This window comes from Lycium ferocissimum, chromosome 5 (assembly GCF_029784015.1).
Source record: "Lycium ferocissimum isolate CSIRO_LF1 chromosome 5, AGI_CSIRO_Lferr_CH_V1, whole genome shotgun sequence".
Classification (NCBI taxonomy): domain Eukaryota; kingdom Viridiplantae; phylum Streptophyta; class Magnoliopsida; order Solanales; family Solanaceae; genus Lycium; species Lycium ferocissimum.
The window spans coordinates 70,801,439-70,819,757 of record NC_081346.1 but is presented as its reverse complement, the minus strand read 5'-3'; the positions used below and the strand labels follow the sequence as shown (position 1 = coordinate 70,819,757).

Below are 18,319 nucleotides of genomic sequence, written 5' to 3'. Positions count from 1 at the left end.
AGCATCATGGGCTGGATGTTTGACAAAAAGATTAATATTTATACAAATAATGTCATAACATTATTCAGTTATTTGACAAAAAAATAATCTATCAATCGTAAGTGGAAAATGAATAAGATGCAATGTAAAACAACAAGTGAATTGTACTAAAGCAAATAAATTGAAATCGAAAATATAACCTAAATTCAAAATCCACAAAAAAAAAAGAAAAAAAGAAAATTAACATGATACTTTTTATGTCAAATCCCTTTAATTTATTGCATAACATAAAATAAGTTCGACGTGATTTAAGTAAATATAATTCAAAAGAAAGTCAAAGTATGTATAAGTCTATATCCTTATTCAATAACGGAATTTTACTTTAATAAGATCACTCGTTATTTGTCAAGTTTGTTAATGACACATTCTTTCTAATATTAAAAAGTGTAGTTTCAAAAACTAGAATAATAAAATAGTTACGTTAAATAAAGAAAATAAAAGATAATAATATTAAAATATTAAAATAAAAAAGAAATTAAATAATAGAAATAAATATAAATTAAAAAGAAAAGAAATTATATCTTAATTACCTTTAAATAGGGCAGCGACCCAAGACTAGCACGCACCTCAATTGTTTTGGTTTGTCCGCTGAGCAAGAAAAGTAGCAGTGATATTGAAGAAAGCTTTGCTTGCCCTAATCATCAGTTCTAAGAAGTGATATGGCGTCAGTGGATATTGAGAGGAGTGGTATGATGATGGAGACGGAGGATAGGTCCTGTTCAGCAGCAGCAGCAAAAGGGAGGAAGCAAGCTGCTGGTGAAGGTCTGAAACAATATTATATGCAGCATATTCACGATCTTCAGCTTCAAGTCAGACAAAAGACACACAATCTCAATCGACTTGAAGCACAACGTAATGAAACCAATTCCAAAGGTCCGTCCCTCTTAACCCTAGATCTGTCTCTCTCTCTTTTTTTTTTTGCTTTTTACTTATATGCAGGGGCGGCGAAATAGCCTATGCTTGTAAAATTACCCTAAATGGCCCAATTTTTACCCCTCACTTCACAAGCCTATTGTATATTTGTACTCTCACTGTATATTGTTGTATACAATTGAATTTTCTTGGATATAAACACCTCTTATAGATTATTATACACTTTTATACAAGATTGATACATTATCTACTCCAGATGTATAAAGTTGTATATTGTGAAAAAGTGGCTATGCGGGGTGTAATTTTAAAAATATGGCTATGCAAATGTAATTTTGTATGCTAGATTGTATATTATTGAAATTTCCCCTTTTATAGATAAACTTTTGCCTCAATTGAAAGAAGTTTTTCAAAATTAAGATTAAATCTTATCTGAGATTAATGATGTCTCCAGAGAGATTGAATGGATTAGCTATATTATCAATTGAAAAAAGAATTGTCAGAACAAATCGATTATAAAACAGTAATTAATGATTTCTGATTGAAAGAAGCTATAAAAGTAGACTTTAAAGAGAAATATATATGATGATTTTTTTCTTTAAAAAAATTAGGGCTTCTGTTTGAAGTTTGGCTTTAGGCCCCCAATATTGTTGAGAGGGCTTTGCTTATATGATTTTGATGTAGAGCTCATTTACTCTCTCCATTTCAATTTGTTTCTCTGGTTTTGTCTTAGACACGGAGTTTAAACAAGTAAAGTAGACTTTTGAATCATGTAGTCAATGTACCAAAAATGCCTTTTAATCTTGTGGTCTTATGTGGAAAGTTGGAATCAAAGAGTTTCCAAAAAAAGAAGGAAGTTTCATCATCTGACACAATGATGAAAGGCTTATTAAAATTGGGCAATGCAAGTGTTGGTGTAGTCATGATTTGAGCTCTTGACAAGAACTTCTGCTTGATTGCTGCATACAAGTGTTGGTGTAGTCACCTCATTGGAGACTTTGTCGTGTAGCTTTCTTTTGTCTAGCTAATTGTTCATCCTACATTCAACCCAAGCTAATCGCCTCCTTTAAGGACTTTGGTTTGAACATTATGCCATCTGCAATATCTGGTTTAAGTTCGCCCATGAATGTGCCTACCAGGGCCTTTTGAGTCAATGCTTGCGCTCTATTGCCCAACCTTTCAAACTCATTTTGATAATCTTATAAGGAGCCAAGTTTCCATATTTTTGACAGAGATTCATCAAAGTCCTCACAATACGAAGGACCAAACCGTGACCATAACTCCTCAACCAAAATTTCCCATGGACTTCTTCCCCGTCCTCCTGGTAAGCCCGCCGCAACCATTGCCACCACTAGTTGGCTTCCCCTATCATATGAAACGAAGCCAATGACACCTTATGTTCGGCTAAAGTGCCATGGTATTCAAAAAATTGATCCACTCTAGTGAACCATTCTGTGGGATCATCACCAAATACTTTGGAGATTCAAGTTTGACCAACTTAGAAGAGAACATTGGCCTCCCTCCCTATCTTCTTCTCAGTTAATGCGGAAGTGGCTTATACAGTCGCTGGGGTTGCTGCTAGTTCCATCTTTGCTGTAAAGCATGACCTCAGAAAGTTTTGTATAGCATCCTCCAAATGACGGAACTTCTCGACAATGCCAAGTTCCATCCATCCCATGTTATCTTGAAGTTGTCCCAGCCCTGCCTCCAAGTTTTAAATGCGTTCCTTGTTAGCTGTCATAGCTATGATCCTGATGATAGGTCCCACTCAGAACTTCAAAATTCTTAATGGAAATAGTATTATGCTTATGAGAATGAACCAGTAAGTTTAACTGGAATAAAGCTTGCCCCTTCATTGATGACTAAACAAAGATCTAAATACAACAGAAAGTTGACAACTTTCCTACTTCTCAGGCCACATCTCTAATAAGTAGGACATCTTCTACATGAACTGAAAGATGTACTTGAAGTCAAATAACTACTTGACCTATTTGAAGCAAGCAAATATGACCACGTCCAACAACTAAGACCCATTCTCTTTAGCAGCCAATAATTCACCATGGTGCTTTGACATAACAGGATATTAGTGGACATACTTTTGGTTCTTCTTGGACACTCTTTGGAATCTTCTACCTTATCAGGTAGGGGTTATGTGAAACGTTGGAGAAGCGGAGTGAAATCGTTATCTTTTTATGAATTTTCTAATATGGAAAATGACAGAAGAACTTGGTAAAGCCAAGAATTTCTATCTTTTAGCATGGAACTTCTTCTATTGTTTTATTGGACCCCAACAACTTCCAGTTAATTCTGATAAACAAGAAAAATGATAAGTCATTGGTTCCTCTTTTTTCAGTATCCTTTTTTCTATTTTATCTGTTTGATAATTTATTTTGAATTGCCTCATATTTTCAGAAAATGTGAGGCTTTTTTTTTTTTGGCTTTTATTCTTGGTTTTTTGGAAGGATTTGCTTGACTTGTGTGATTTGATGCCTGTCATTTTGTCTAAGCTTTGTCTTTTTGCTGTCATTTGGGTCTTAATTTGGCACTTTTCAGTCTGTATCAAATGATGTTCTGCTTGGCTCATCAAATGTGTTCTCTTGTATGTGTATGTGCAGTGAGAATGCTTAAGGAAGAATTACAGTTGCTTCAGGAGCCTGGATCATATGTTGGTGAAGTTGTTAAGGTGATGGGGAAGTCAAAAGTTTTAGTCAAAGTAAGTAAGCCATCTAAACATTGTTTTTTTCTAACCTATACCAAAAAAAAAAAGAAGAAAGGAAAATCTTTTCGTTATCTATGAAATTTGAAGTGTTTCCCTACCATATTAAATCCATCAAACGCATGCTTTCCTATTAGGTTATTACAAAAGCTTCTGTGAGTTTTTCCTTGTAAATGGATGCATTTGGTTCAAGTAGCGTCTACTATTCCTGTCAATATTTCAGAAAACTATTCCCATCAATGTTTTTTTTCCTAATGCATATCCACAACCATTTATGGTTCATGTGTTTTTGGTTCACTTCTGTGAGTTTTCCTTGGCAAAGGATGCATTTGGTTCATTTAGCGTGTACTATTCACGATAATGTCTACGTTACTAATGCATGTAGCCACGACCATTTATGTGTCACGTGCTTGGTTGAGTTGTTTGCCAGCAATAGTACTCCCTTAGCAATTGCTTTTGCAGATGAATGGAATAACTCTTGTTTAGTCGAATTGATTTGCGTTCTTTTTTCTGCTTAAAGGAATAGTTTTTGCTCCGGAATAGCTTCCTTTGGCAGGGATGAGGAGATATTCTGTGATGACGCGCTAAAATTTATGAAATCGTTGACTTGAAATGATATGCTTTTAGTAAGTGCACACACATGCACATACACTTATACATATATACTCACACATATACATTATACACAGACATACACATGTACACGCCTATTTACTGACCAAAACAAAAAAGAATGTATCTACACAATGTGCATTTGGAGCATTTTGTGGGATGCCTGCCTTCTGCAAATGTGGTTATATCAAAACTTTTGAAGTGCTTACGTGGTTGTAATGACAGATGATAATCCAAATTAATACAAGAAGGTAAAAGCAACTTTTATTATGCTTTTGAAGAGTATCGTCACAAATGAAAGGTTATAATGGTTTGTTGAGTTGACGGGGACAATCAACTGTCATGTAGGCTGAAAGTTTCATGTTGATATGTTATTATGACTTGTTCCCAGTGTTCGTTTTTTGATAACCTCGTTCAGTGGTTTTTTCTGTTGAGAATGGTAAGATTTTATATACAGAAGCATAAAGTTTGTGCCAAAATATATTTAAATCAGTTCCTTTACATCACTGTAGGAAACTGAGAAAGTCTAACATCCTATTTGCTATATTAACATCTTCTAGTGTACACCAAAAAGCCAAAAAAGATATACATCAATATTTTCATATTTGCTTTCAAAACATCGTTGATTCCTTTCCTTCTGAATCACCCACCATATGCAAGAAGGAATGGTCTCCCATATTCTTCTTTTCTCCTTCCCAATACCCTTACCAGTCCAATAATGTAGTAAGGGGTCGTTTGGTTTGGAAGCAAGCTATGTGTTTGTGGGTTGGGGGGGGGGGGGGGTGTAATACATAGATTAGTAATGCAGGGATTGTAAGAGGGAGATTATTTCTTTTCAGTTGTTTGGTTCATTGTATTAAAAATTGGATATACCCCAAGCATAATCTAAAACCTGTGTTTGGTATTAAGTGGGATAGAATTTTGTTCACAATTCTACCCTTGGCCTTTAAGTACCAGTGTACAACAAATTCCTAACTGACTAAGAAAAGATCAGGTACACCATTTCCTATACAGATGAATCTACAAACAAAAGGTAATACAAAGACAACTGATTAAAACAAAATACGAAGGCAATAATACAAAAGTGTAGAACATATTTTCATAGCACGGGGAACGTAAGAACAAACTAAAACGAAGAGAACTAGAATGAAGACATTTTCGTAAATGGGATTAAACTTGGGCAGTTCGAGCAGGACTTTCTTCCAAAATAATAGACCTCCATGTTCTCTTGCTTTCTATCTACATAAAAAAATATAGAAAGATGAAGATTTTTCTAAAAACACTCATAAAGATTTTATTCTCTCTGGTGGTTAAAGATGATAGAATAAATAAACTTGAAGAATACCAAGAGATCGCCAAATGCTCGGGAGTTCCTCTATTCAATCCTTTTCCTTCTTGTTGTTGGATATCTCGTTCGTACAAATCTTCTCTTCGAGCCTCTAGTGAATCCCAAGTGTTCTTCCACCTCAACAGAATGGCAGCACCATGAAGCACCAAAGCCATTTCCTAATCACATTCTCAATGGTGTTATTAAAGGCGGAAAGCACAAAAAACTCTAAGGTCCGTTGGGGCTTTAAGCGTAAAGCGCAAATAAAGCGTGGACTTTGATGAAGAAAAACGCATATGGAAAAAATAAATAAATACAAATATATATGTTTAGTCCACGCTTAACAATTTTAAGCTTGGAGAATGAATATATGGTCAAAGAAGCTGGAAAAAAAAATTATGATAAAGTGAAATATCAATATTACATGTCGCCTGTTCAAGATTACACTCATTGGCAAGGAAAAGTATGTCTTAGAGCCTTGATGGCGACACTGCAGCGCCCACTAGGCGATGCGAAGCGCTCAACATATTTGGCGCTAAGCTTTAGGGTTAAGCGTGCCTTTGACTACACTGTTGTAAGTTTGGAGAGGAAGAACCATATTAAGACCACCATTCAACTGTAGAACAAATATTCTAAAAACCTATAAGGATGAGGAATTAACTTAAAAGATAAAATTGAAAAGTTAGAATCTCCTGGTGACTTTATCTTTCTTTGTCTAATAGCCATTGGAATCCCAAAGGGTCCATTGGCTTTCTTGTATTTACTAAACTCATCCAAGATAACATCTTGGTCAATAATATCAGGGACCAACTTAGCAAGACACATAAATAATCCCTCCCACACTTCTCTACCAACTTCTTCCAACTCAGAGTTATCATAAAAGAGTGCCGGGTCTAACACTTCTCCAAGTTGAACCGGCCACCTTTGATCAATGATCTCAAAAGCTCTTCTATATTTATCCTCACTAGTAAATGCCGCTTGAATAGCTTCCTTAGCCCTATCCAATGCTTCATAAATGTAGCACATTGGTGGTTTTTTCTCCCCATCTACCAAATAAAGTACTTTAATCAGATGGCCACCAACTTTAAGTGCATGAACAACATTGTTCCAAAAGGCAGGCATCAAAACAATTCTTGCATTTTATTTCCCTCAGCTTTGTTTGCAAATTTATTATTGTTGTATTCAGAAGAAGTGAACATCTTTTTCATGTTGTGCTTTTGTTTGTGGTTTTTCTGTAAGGTCAATAAAGCAATTGCAAATCTTGTCTTGGCAAGTTTCACCAAATTTTTTTGATTTGTGACATTTGGCTAATGTAAGCAAGCAACTTAACTGCTTGATCAAAAACTTGATTTAATAGCTGTTCTAGAATTGTAAAAAGCGCTCTCTTCATCGCTTTAAGCGAAGGGAGGCTAGGGTCTTCTGGTTCATATGCGGAGGCGAGGCAAGATGTATGAAGCGCTCGCTTCTTCGACTGAAGCGTGAAGCGAGGCGAGCGCCTCTTTAAAAAAGCGGTGATTTTAGAAGAAAAAAGAAACCTGGGGACTCCTTTTAATAAATAAATAAAAATAGAAATATAAAGGAGAAGAGTCCAGGTTGAGGACTCTTTCAGAAGAAGTCAATCGCTGATTTGGGCTCGAATTGGCTGCTTCTTCTCGCTGAACAGGATCTACTGGGTTCTTTCTGCTTCTGGTGCCATGTCAGCATGTTATATTTAATAGAGATAGTTTGAGCACAGAATAAGTGTTCAGTTGGATATAGGCTTAATTTAAGTGTTTAAATGAAAAATGCAAATAGGTTTAAGGGGCTATCGATGTATTCGACCATTTTAATCCATTTTTTGATGTGAAATATAGGATGATCCATTTATATTTTGGTTTTGATTTTGCTCGTCCTATGGAGGATTTTTAGCTATCTACTTTTTTATTTTAAATTGAAACATTTGCTTACATATATTATTTTGGTTGAGTTCTTTTTTATTTGGCAATTTATTTATTATCTGTGCAAGCTTTATTTTTTTAATTATTAAAGAATTGCGCTTCATTTTTTAAGCAAAGCAAGCCCCTATTGCTTTTTGGCGCTACGCGCTCTCAAGAACACTGAGTCGTTCCTTGAAAATGAACATCAAATTTATACGATGAGCTGCACATTTGGGGGGGGGGGGGGCACATTTGGGGGGGGGGGGGGGGCACATTGCCCGCATCATCTCATCCACTTCAAGTATTTTCTCTAGTATTGTAGGTAATAATTGAACAACTGTATTGCTCAGATACTCTGTAATCTTCTTGAATGAGGAGAATATTTTGGTAAATCAGTAGAAGAGTCACTGACATCAATGGATTCAAGAAACAGACTTCCTTTGGGAAAATTCGCGAACACAACGATGATCATTTTTCCATTTCTTGCTGTTCGCTTATCCATCATAATAGAACATCAAAACTTCTTCTAGTTTACTTTATTTTCTCTACAATTTTGTTTGTCTCCTCCCTTTTTTAAGATAAGACATTAACTTCGTGATAGGTGGGGGCTTTATTCTGGTCCACATTGGCCTACGACCCCAACGAGAGCTGAAAAAACCATCCGTATAATTTACACAATAGAAAGGGAGCCCTGCATCAAACATGCATCGTGCAAACATTTTAATTGCACAATCCCTCAAAGTCTCTTGGTAGCTTCTATCGGATATTCACCTTTTTTCGTTGCCCTAGCTACATCCTTTGGATTCTGCATGAAAATAAAAATCTGTAGGACCTTTAGTCCTACCAGTAGGATCTACAACTTGAAGAGACACTTTCCCTTTTTGTAGTTTTGCGGGAAGTGGCATTGATGAATCATCGGCTTCATTTTCGTCCATTTCATCATCTTCATCATCAAGACCAGTCACAAATAATTGATGGTTCATTTAATGTCTTATTTTTTATGAAACTGGTAACTTGTATTCCTCAGCATTAAGGATATGCTGGCCACCTCCATAAAAGATCTTACAAGGAGAATATTAATTTCAAAATTCCTAGGAAGTCCACTATCTGTACTTCATCTTCTATACATTGCTCTTTACACCAAAAACATGAAGTTGTGATACAATTCCCTTTGATCTTTTGTATGGAGCTCGATCTGTCTTAAAAAATTCTTTCATTTCTCTCCTTCCATATGTTCCACCAAATACAGGTTGATACTGTTCTCCACCACTTTTTTTGACTCTTACTCCCACCACTTCTTATCCAGCAGCTTAGTAAATCTGCAGTGTGCTCTGGCATTATCCATTCCTCCTTGGCCAAACAGATAAAGAGTCAGTGCCCAAACTTGTGCAGTCACCTTACAATGAAGGAACAAGTGACTATTTGTTTCTGCTGCTTCCATACATAAAGGGCATCTAGAGTCTTCTGAAGTGCTTCATGGGTCAGGCATGCTTTCTTCACCACCTAGCCATGTAAAACATTTCACCTCAGTCGGTGCCATGCTTTTCCAAGTAGCTGTCCATGGACCCTTGGGATTTCTTGCCATCTCAAATAAGCTCCTTTTGTCCACTTTATTCACTGAGAACCGATCATCTTCATTGTGTTTCCATCTAATTGTGTTTGGTTCAGTGGTCGTTCCAGTGAAATTTCCCACTCTTCCTAGCAATTCAGCCACCCTTTGTACTTCCCAGTCGTTCAACAGTCTTCTGAAGACTAGATTCCATCCTTTTGCTGTCCATATCTCTTCAATTGTGATGTCTGGATTTGTGCAAATAGCAACTAGATCAGGGAAAGTTCCTTGCAACGAGCCTTGCCCAGAAGAATATCTTTCTTCCATTGCCCACATGATAGCTGATATTCCTACTAAAAGGTGCCCATAAGGACCTATTATTCCTCCACACTCCAACTCCTTTTTGTCTGTGACTTCATCAGTGCACCATTGCTCATTCTGCCCATACTTTTGTTGAATGGCCCTCTTCCAAAGAGCTTGGCCCCCTTCCAAAGAGCTTGACCCTCCTCATTATATCTCCAGAGCCATTCCATGAGTAAACTGTTGTTTTGCAGCTTCAAGTTTTTGGCCCCCATACCTCCTTGATCTTTGTTCAGTTGTACTACCTCCCACTTCACCAGATTAAACCCCTTTGTCCTCTTTGTTGCCATGCCAAAGAAAGTTCCTTCTCAATATGTCCAGAGTTTTGATTACCTTACTTGGCATGGAAAATAATGACATCACATATGTTGGCAAAGAGTCCAAAACAGAGTTGATCAGAATTAATCTGCCTCCTAGAGAGAGATACTGAGACTTCCACAATGCCAGCTTCTTTTCAGTCTTCTCAATAATACATCCCAAATTTCAAGTGCCTTGTGTTTTGAACCCAAAGGCATCCGAAGATATACAGTAGGTAGCTTTTCCACTCTACAGCCCAAAATGTTTGCCAACACCTGAATCTGTGCAACATCATTGATGGGAAAGATGTTGCTTTTCCTCCAGTTTACTTTCAATCCTTATGTAGCTTGGAAAATGATTAGTATCATGATATCATCCTGAGATAACTGATTTGCTCAGGCTTAGCATCACAAAAAAACTATTGTGTCATCTGCATAAAGTGCTTGGCAGATTTCCCGTGTTTCGTCAACCCTATTTCCAATTCTAAAGCCTTGTCCCCATCTATTCTCTGTGGCAATCCTCATCATGCTGTTGAAACCCTCCATGGCTATGATAAATAGAAAGGGTGACAGAGGATCTCCCTGTCTAAGACCCCTCTCTGCCGGGAAAAAAAAACAACTGGTTCTGCATTAAATAAAATTGAAAACCTGGTAGTTTTGATGCAGAATTCTATCCATTTCAACCATCTGTTGCCAAGTCCATTTGTTTGAGGATACTGAGTAGGAAGTTCCAATTGAGGTGGTCATAAGCCTTCTCAATATCTAATTTGCACATTACTCCAGGCTCAAGGCTGCATCCATAATTTGTCTTCCCTTTATGAAAGCCATCTGATGAGTACTGATCAACTTGTCAATCACCTTCTTTAGTCTTTCTGCCAACACTTCGGCTATAATTTTGTACGTTCCAGTTAGGAGACTGTTGGGTCTGAAATCCCTCAACTCAATAGCTCTTACCTTCTTTGGAATCAAAGCCACAAAGGTTCCATTAAAACTCTTCTCAAAAACCTGTTGAGAATGAAAATTCTGCAGTATTTGAAGTATATCATCCTTCAACATCTCCCCGAAAGCTTGAAAAAAGGACATTGGGAAGTCATCTGGTCCAGGTGCTTTGTCAATTGGACATAGTATTTGAAGTATATCATCCTTTAACATCTCCCAGAAAGCTTGAAAAAAGGACATTGGGAAGCCATCTGGTCCAGGTGCTTTGTCAATTGGACATAATTTGATACCATTGAAGATCTCCTCCTCTTCAAACTGCCTTTCCAGCCAACCTTCTTCTTCTATGGTAATACCAATATTTCCTTGAATGCTGAAATCAGGCCTCCAGTTCTCTGATTCCTTGTAGAGTTCTTGATAGAAGCTCATTATGGAGTTTTTGATTAATGTCTTATCTCAATTATTTCCTCAACATACTTTTTAAATTCTTCCTTAACATGTTCTGGGCATTTGGACAAAATTTGACATTTCTATTACCAACAACGAGATGCTGCCTGTGGCGATAAATTCCACCTTTGTAACTTTGTCCCAAAACATACATTGAATGGAGGTCCTGTCTTTTTCATTGACTTCGCTTCCATAAGCCCAATCTGGGTCTCTCCTTCGGTCGGATTTATTGGTTGACATCATTTAAATTGCTGTTATTAGAAAAAACGAAGAAGTCGTTTATCAAATTTATATGCTGACTTTTTATTATTAAACATGAGATTAGCCAAATACATAGAAACTAATTTTGGGCTTCCTTTTTAGTTATACAACTTGGAAAATAGAGAAAGAAGGAATAAAAAAAGCTGCAGCAATTAATCAATTTATAAGCTGACTTTCTTATAATTAAACAAAATATTAGCTGAATAAGTTGAAACTAATATAACTTGAAACTGAAAAAAAAAAAGATTATGTCCAGCTGAATTATGTGAAAAAAGGAAGAAAGGATTAAATAAATTAACAATCTGGAAAAAAAGACGAACAAAGAAAAATAAAATAAAAGCTGAAGAATCAACAAAACAGAGAGAAGAACAAGAAAAGAAGCTGCAGCAATGACAGAGAAGAGGAGGAGGAGGAGGTAAAGCCCTAAAAGAAAGCGTGGTACATTTATTCTGAATATAAAGAATTACTCCTCCCGTTCCAAATTATATGAAGGGTTTGATTTGATAAAAAGTTTAAGAAAGGGAGACTCTTCAAACTTGTGGTTTCAAGCATGCCATAAGCCCATAACACGGGTGTGTAAGATTTTTGAAACTCGTGGATTTGAACATGACATGACATTTGTGTGGCTAACTGGCTATAAAAGCCTCTCATTAAGGGTAAAATGAGAACTTGAAAGTTAAACTGTTTCCAAATATAGAAATGTATCATTCTCCATGAAACGGACTAAAAAGAAATGCGTCAAATGAAATAGAACAGGAGTAATTTAGGTTATGTTGCTCGGACATTTCAAAAATGTCGACAGGTGCGTGTAGGATCTTCTGAAAGTAGTGTATTTTGGAGGATCTGACACTGGTGCAGGAATAACTTTGGAGAGTCAGAGCAACATAGATTTTAGGGTGTACAGTTATTCTATCATGTCACCTTGGAAGGCTAGGTCTTGAGGTGATGATCAGTGGCAATTGCTGAAGGTGAAATTTTCCTTCTATTGGGTCTCTATGGAGAAACAAGTAAAATTAGGACATGATAATCTGGAAAGAGGCTTGTCTGCTGTGCCAGTATCTAATTTTGGTCTAAATAAGCATTATCTGTTGCTTGAATGCTTTCTATATGATTCCCTAGAAAAGGATGATTATGAGAAGCTTCTACTATTTTTTACTCGTTCATATGGTAATGATTTTGCTTCATTGTGTTTAACAATCTGCTCTATGTATTAGTAGCCCAAAGTTGTCTTCCTACTGCTATTTTTGTTTATGCAAAAATGAAGGATGAAAAAAAGGATTTAAAAGCTGGGTTGAGGAGCAAAGATGCTAGGCTACAGGCAGAATATTCTCCCATGCTAAAAATCTGAAATTAATTGACTTAAAGCCTGTTAATTTCTACTCAACTTTAAATGTTGATCGGATATAAGTTTTCATATCCTTCATACATTTCTTGTTAATTGCGGTATGCTTATTCTTCTTATCTTGTGTAATGCTCCAGGTTCATCCTGAAGGAAAATATGTTGTTGACATTGATAAGACTATTGACATTACAAAGATTACTCCATCAACTAGAGTAGCGCTCCGCAATGACAGCTATGTTCTCCATCTAATTTTGCCCAGCAAAGTGGATCCATTGGTCAACCTAATGAAAGTTGAGAAAGTGCCTGATTCCACTTATGACATGATTGGTGGCCTTGACCAGCAAATTAAAGAGATTAAAGAGGTTTTTCTTTCTTTCTGTTATTGCATTTAGTAGTTTAGCCGATCTATCCTGAGACCTTGGTCTAGATTCGCGTAATCTTTTTGTCCTTTGGCCTTTTCATGCACTAGGTTATTGAGCTTCCCATTAAACATCCTGAGCTGTTTGAGTCTCTTGGAATAGCTCAGCCTAAGGTATATTCACAATTTACCATGTTTTCTCTATTTGTTCAGTCTGTATTTCAAGCATAACAGTGGTTGGACAATTTTCTGTGTGCTTATTGTCTCTTCCTTTTCAAATGACAGGGAGTGCTTCTTTACGGGCCTCCAGGAACAGGAAAAACATTGTTGGCGAGGGCAGTTGCACATCATACTGATTGTACCTTCATTCGGGTCTCTGGTTCTGAACTGGTGCAGAAATATATTGGAGAAGGTTCTCGTATGGTGAGAGAACTCTTTGTCATGGCCAGGTTAGATCTTCATTTTAGTTTTGGTACTCAGCACATTTATCTCTGATGTCCATGAGTTTTATTCCCAAATCAATTCCGTCTGTGTATCTTTCTGATCTTATTACCCTCAAATTCATTGGACTGCCATTTTTTAGGCTATGCGAAGTTTATAGAAAGCAAGGATGAGGTGGAGAAGTGGACGAACAGAGAACTTTATAAGATGGCGAAGAAGGAGGCGAAGTTGGCGGTTTCGATGGCAAAAACGGCAGCTTTTGAACGCCTTTATGCGGAACTAGAGGAAAAAGGCGGGGATAAGAAATTGTTCGAGCTAGCCAAGGCGAGGAGAGGAGGGCACGTGATTTGGATCAATAAGTGCATCGGGACTGGCAAAGTATTGGTAGAAAAGGCTCACGTTAGACGGAGATGTATTTCCACAAACTCTTGAATGAAGAAGGGGACTTGTGTTGGGAGATTTAGAACTTACGGGGAGGCGTCGCGATTTTGGGTATTGCGGGATTATTAAGGTTGAGGAGGTTAAGGGTGCTGTTCGTAGGATGCGCAAGAAGAAATTCGACGGGACTTTGTCGACAAAATTCATACAGAATTTTGGAAGTTTGCGGGCTCGGCGAGGTTTGGAGTGGACTAGGTTGTTTAATGTCATCTTTAAGGACAATGATGCCGAAGAATGGAGGTCGAGTGTAATGATCCTCATTATTAACAAGGGCGATATCCGGAGTTGCAACAACTATAGAGGTATCAAGTTTTTAGCTAAGCCATACTTGAAAGTGTGGGAAAGGGTGGTGGAGATGAGGGTGAGGAGGTGTAGCTATTTCGGAGAACCGTTCATGCGGACGCTCGGCTACGAGAGGCCATCCATCTTGTAAGTTGAGCTGAATATAGGGAGAGGAAGAGAGACTTACATATGGTATTCATCGACCAGAAAAGGCTTACGACAAAGTTCCCCGTCTAGTGGAGATGTTCAACATTAGGGTGATCAAGGACATGTATGAGGGAGCCAAGACCGGGGGGACATTTAGACTCGAGCACTTGTGATGGGGTTGCATCAAGGATCGGCTCTTAGTCCATTTTTATTTGCCTTGGCGATGGATGAATTGACGCGACATATTCGAGGCGAGGTGCCATGTGTGTATGCTTTTCGCGGATGACATAGTCTTGATCGACGAGACTCGTATAGTCAACGCTACCAGGGTTGGCGTCAAACTTTGGAGTCTAAAGGATTCAAGGGCGAGTAGACCAAGATAGAGTACTTGGAGTGCGAGTTCGGTGAAGCACCTCGAAGGCCGGCGCGTGGAAGTGAGGCTTGGTACCCGTGTCATTCGAAAGACAAGTAGTTTCAATATCTTGGGTCTATTATACAAGACGGTGGGGAGATTGACGATGATGTCACACATCGTATTAGGGCGAGGGTGGATGAAATGGAGGCTGGGTGCTATGTGATAAGAAAGTGCCACCACAACTTAAGGGCAAGTTCTACAAAGTGGTGGTTAGACCGACCATGTTGTATGGGGGCGGAGTGTTAGCCGATTAAGATCTCTCACGTTCAAAAGATGAAAGTTGCCGAGACGAGAATGTTGAGATGGATGTGTGGGCACGCAAGAGTGACTTCCTTACTGATTAGGAATGAGGCTATCGGGACAAGGTGGGAGTGGCCTCGGTGGAAGACAAGATGCGGGAAAATCGAGATTAAGATGGTTTGGACATGTGAAAAGGAGAGACACGGATACCCCCGGTTGAGAGGTTGGCTGGATGGTTTCGAAAGAGGTAGGGGTAGGCCGAAGAAGTATTGGGGAGAGGTGATTAGACGGATATAGCGCAATGATTCTGATTGACATGACCTTAGATAGAGGGTATGGAGGACTCGATTAGGGTAGAAGACCAGCTAGTAGATAGTAACGTTTATCCTTTCATATTAGTAGTCACATTTGTGCTTTGGTTTTTACGCTACTATTTGTTATCCCGTACTTTGATTATCTTATTTTATCTGTGATAGCTCAGCCTAAGCTCCTTTACAAATAAAAAATGGCTTAGTCGCTTTAGTTATTTGCATTTCCATATCGCTTTGAATCTCTTGGCCTTATCTGACCTCTTGTTATGCTTTTATGCTTTTATGCTTTCTATTGAGCCGAGTCTTTCGGAAACAGACCTTGGTAGGAGTCAGTCCAGCGTACACTCTACCCTCTCCTAGACCTCACGTTGTGGGATTTCACTGGGTTGTTGTTGTTGTTGTTGTTACCATTTTTTAGGCTCAATATGTTAAGCTGCTAAGGTCAAGTTTGATCCTTACATTGGGTTAGCCTACAATATGGTACTGCAATTTGTTCATGTTTCATTCTTCGGTATTAATAATTGATATGAAGGTAGCATACATCATGGGATGAGTGGTAGGTGCGTGTCACGAGTTCAAGTACTTCTGTGAACCAAGTTTGGTATTTAAGTAGGGATGAGTAGAGGGGTGAGCTCATTATCCACCAAGTTCCAAAGTTGAAAATAATGGATTTCGTAGTTGTTCAAAAAGGAAGGGGGGGTGGGGGTGGTGGTGGGGGTCGGTGATATGAAGTAAATGTTCTTTTGATCAGTTAAAAAGTGATTATATAAAAATATATTAAATCAAACTCTTGGGGCACATATACATTAGCCACTTACATTAGTATTTAAATTCTCTTAGTTCTTTTTCATCTTCCTTTTGCTGACATGTGTTCCATGAATAAAAAATTCGTTGTTTTCTCTCTTGCTTGTTGTACAATTAGCTCAGTTCTAGAAATGGCTAATGTTGAATTTATTATCAGGGAACATGCTCCTTCTATCATTTTTATGGATGAAATAGACAGTATTGGATCTGCGAGAATGGAATCAGGAAGTGGCAATGGTGATAGTGAAGTGCAGAGAACAATGTTGGAGCTTCTTAATCAACTTGATGGATTTGAGGCATCAAACAAAATTAAGGCATGTTTAGCTATCTGCATCGCTTGCATATATATGTATATATATATATATTGCCTAGTTTACATGTATATCTTTCGGAGATGGTAAAGCTGAGAAAAAAAATTCTTGTCCTGGCTTTCAGGTTTTGATGGCTACAAACCGCATTGATATTCTGGATCAAGCACTCCTGAGGCCTGGAAGAATTGACAGGAAGATTGAATTTCCAAATCCCAATGAAGAGGTGTGGTTTCTCATAGTTTAGAAGATATAAGATGTTAACATGAGTATCGATTGTTTCAATATATTGTTACCAGCTTCTTGGATCTTAGCTCTCTCCTTCTTGGTCGCGTGCTTCTCTGGTTTTGTTTATTACTCCCTGTCTTTTTAGCCCAAAATTTTTTTGGTTTGAAATATTACCAGTAAGGAATTTTTTTTTTGGTTTGAAATATTACCAGTAAGGAATTAATTATCTTTTTCCAAATCCACCCTTATTACTCCAAAACGGCAGTCATTAATTACTCACTTAAGGAAGAGATAAAGGTAATCTAGTCAAAATACCCCTAAAGATTAATGCTATTAAATGGTTTTCTTAATGGGTTGTGCCATAAACACAGATGAATAGGACCAGAAGGAGTATAGTACCAGAGGTGTTTAAACATGTATGAAAGGATACAGCAATATCTATGCATTCCTCTATGCTTCTTCACATTGCTGCATGCTTTTTGTCGTTATTTCTAGAACCCTCTGATGATTCACCTTAATCAATTATCTGTTCATTGTTCTGCAGTCCCGTTTCGACATTTTGAAGATTCATTCTAGGAAGATGAACTTGATGCGAGGGATTGACTTGAAGAAAATTGCTGAGAAGATGAATGGTGCTTCCGGGGCAGAACTTAAGGTATTTACTGATAGCATGTCCATTTGGCTTTATTGATATTTAACGTACCCTTTCATGTGCAACTTGGTTGCTTGAGAGCCTACTTATTTAGCCTGTTAAAACTTGTGATCTAACATCTGAGGGACTTCTGTGGCCTTTACCTTGTGAGAGATCTTTACTTGCCTTATAGTTTCCATGCTCTTATGTGTCTTATGATCTATCTGCAGGCTGTCTGTACAGAAGCAGGAATGTTTGCACTAAGGGAGAGGAGGGTACACGTGACACAAGAAGATTTTGAGATGGCAGTTGCCAAGGTAATGAAGAAAGAGACTGAGAAGAATATGTCTCTGCGAAAGCTGTGGAAATAAATGACGGGGGGAACACCAAAATGGCAAACAATATTCTACTCGTGGATGTTAGTGCATTTACTGTGTCAACTTTTCTATTCGTGGATATTGAACGTATAAATTCCGTGCTCAAGGAATGCCTAAACATATGGAACCACTAGCTTCTTGAGCCAGCAAATATAGAAGCTTAGCTTCTTGTTCTTGGCTGATTTATGGAGCTTTGGTCTTGCATTTGATTTAATCATGAGTCGAGTTGGATATTGTACTTATTGCCTGTCCGTAGCTGTTTTCTCATGCGTTTCTGTTAAGATCATGAAATTCAGACCACTTAAGTGTTTTTTACGTATCTATAGTAGTAAGTATAAGTTGGTACTTTCTGTTTTGGACATAATTTTACATTTCTTTTCTTTTATGTGGATATTTGCATCTGAAATGTCTATAACCATCCGGTGCCTTGATGCACTCGCACGAACCAGATGGTTTAAATGCACATAAAACAACACAACACATGCTTTTAGGGTATCTTTGGAAAGCCACCTGGTAATTGGAATTGGTGCAATTACTAGGATAGTAATTACACAATATTATAATTACAATGGCCTGTTTGTTTATCATCACGTAATTATAGTGTAATTACAAGCGTACTATTTGGTTAGATAAGTGTAATTTCACAGTTAGTTTACTTTAAAAATAAA

The 18,319-nt window shown here is 37.7% G+C and overlaps 1 protein-coding gene across 1 annotated transcript; it reads left to right on the top strand.

Moving 5' to 3' along the window:
• Window positions 1-622: 622 nt before the first annotated feature.
• Window positions 623-18,013, top strand: LOC132057276 (26S proteasome regulatory subunit 8 homolog A-like). The gene is made up of 9 exons (XM_059449810.1): window positions 623-912; window positions 3,525-3,622; window positions 12,809-13,033; window positions 13,141-13,203; window positions 13,315-13,478; window positions 16,265-16,421; window positions 16,543-16,641; window positions 17,188-17,298; window positions 17,505-18,013. Exons 1-9 carry the CDS (start codon window positions 699-701, stop codon window positions 17,643-17,645), a joined length of 1,272 nt encoding a protein of 423 aa, XP_059305793.1. The 5' UTR covers window positions 623-698; the 3' UTR covers window positions 17,646-18,013.
• The last annotated feature ends 306 nt before the right edge of the window (window positions 18,014-18,319 follow it).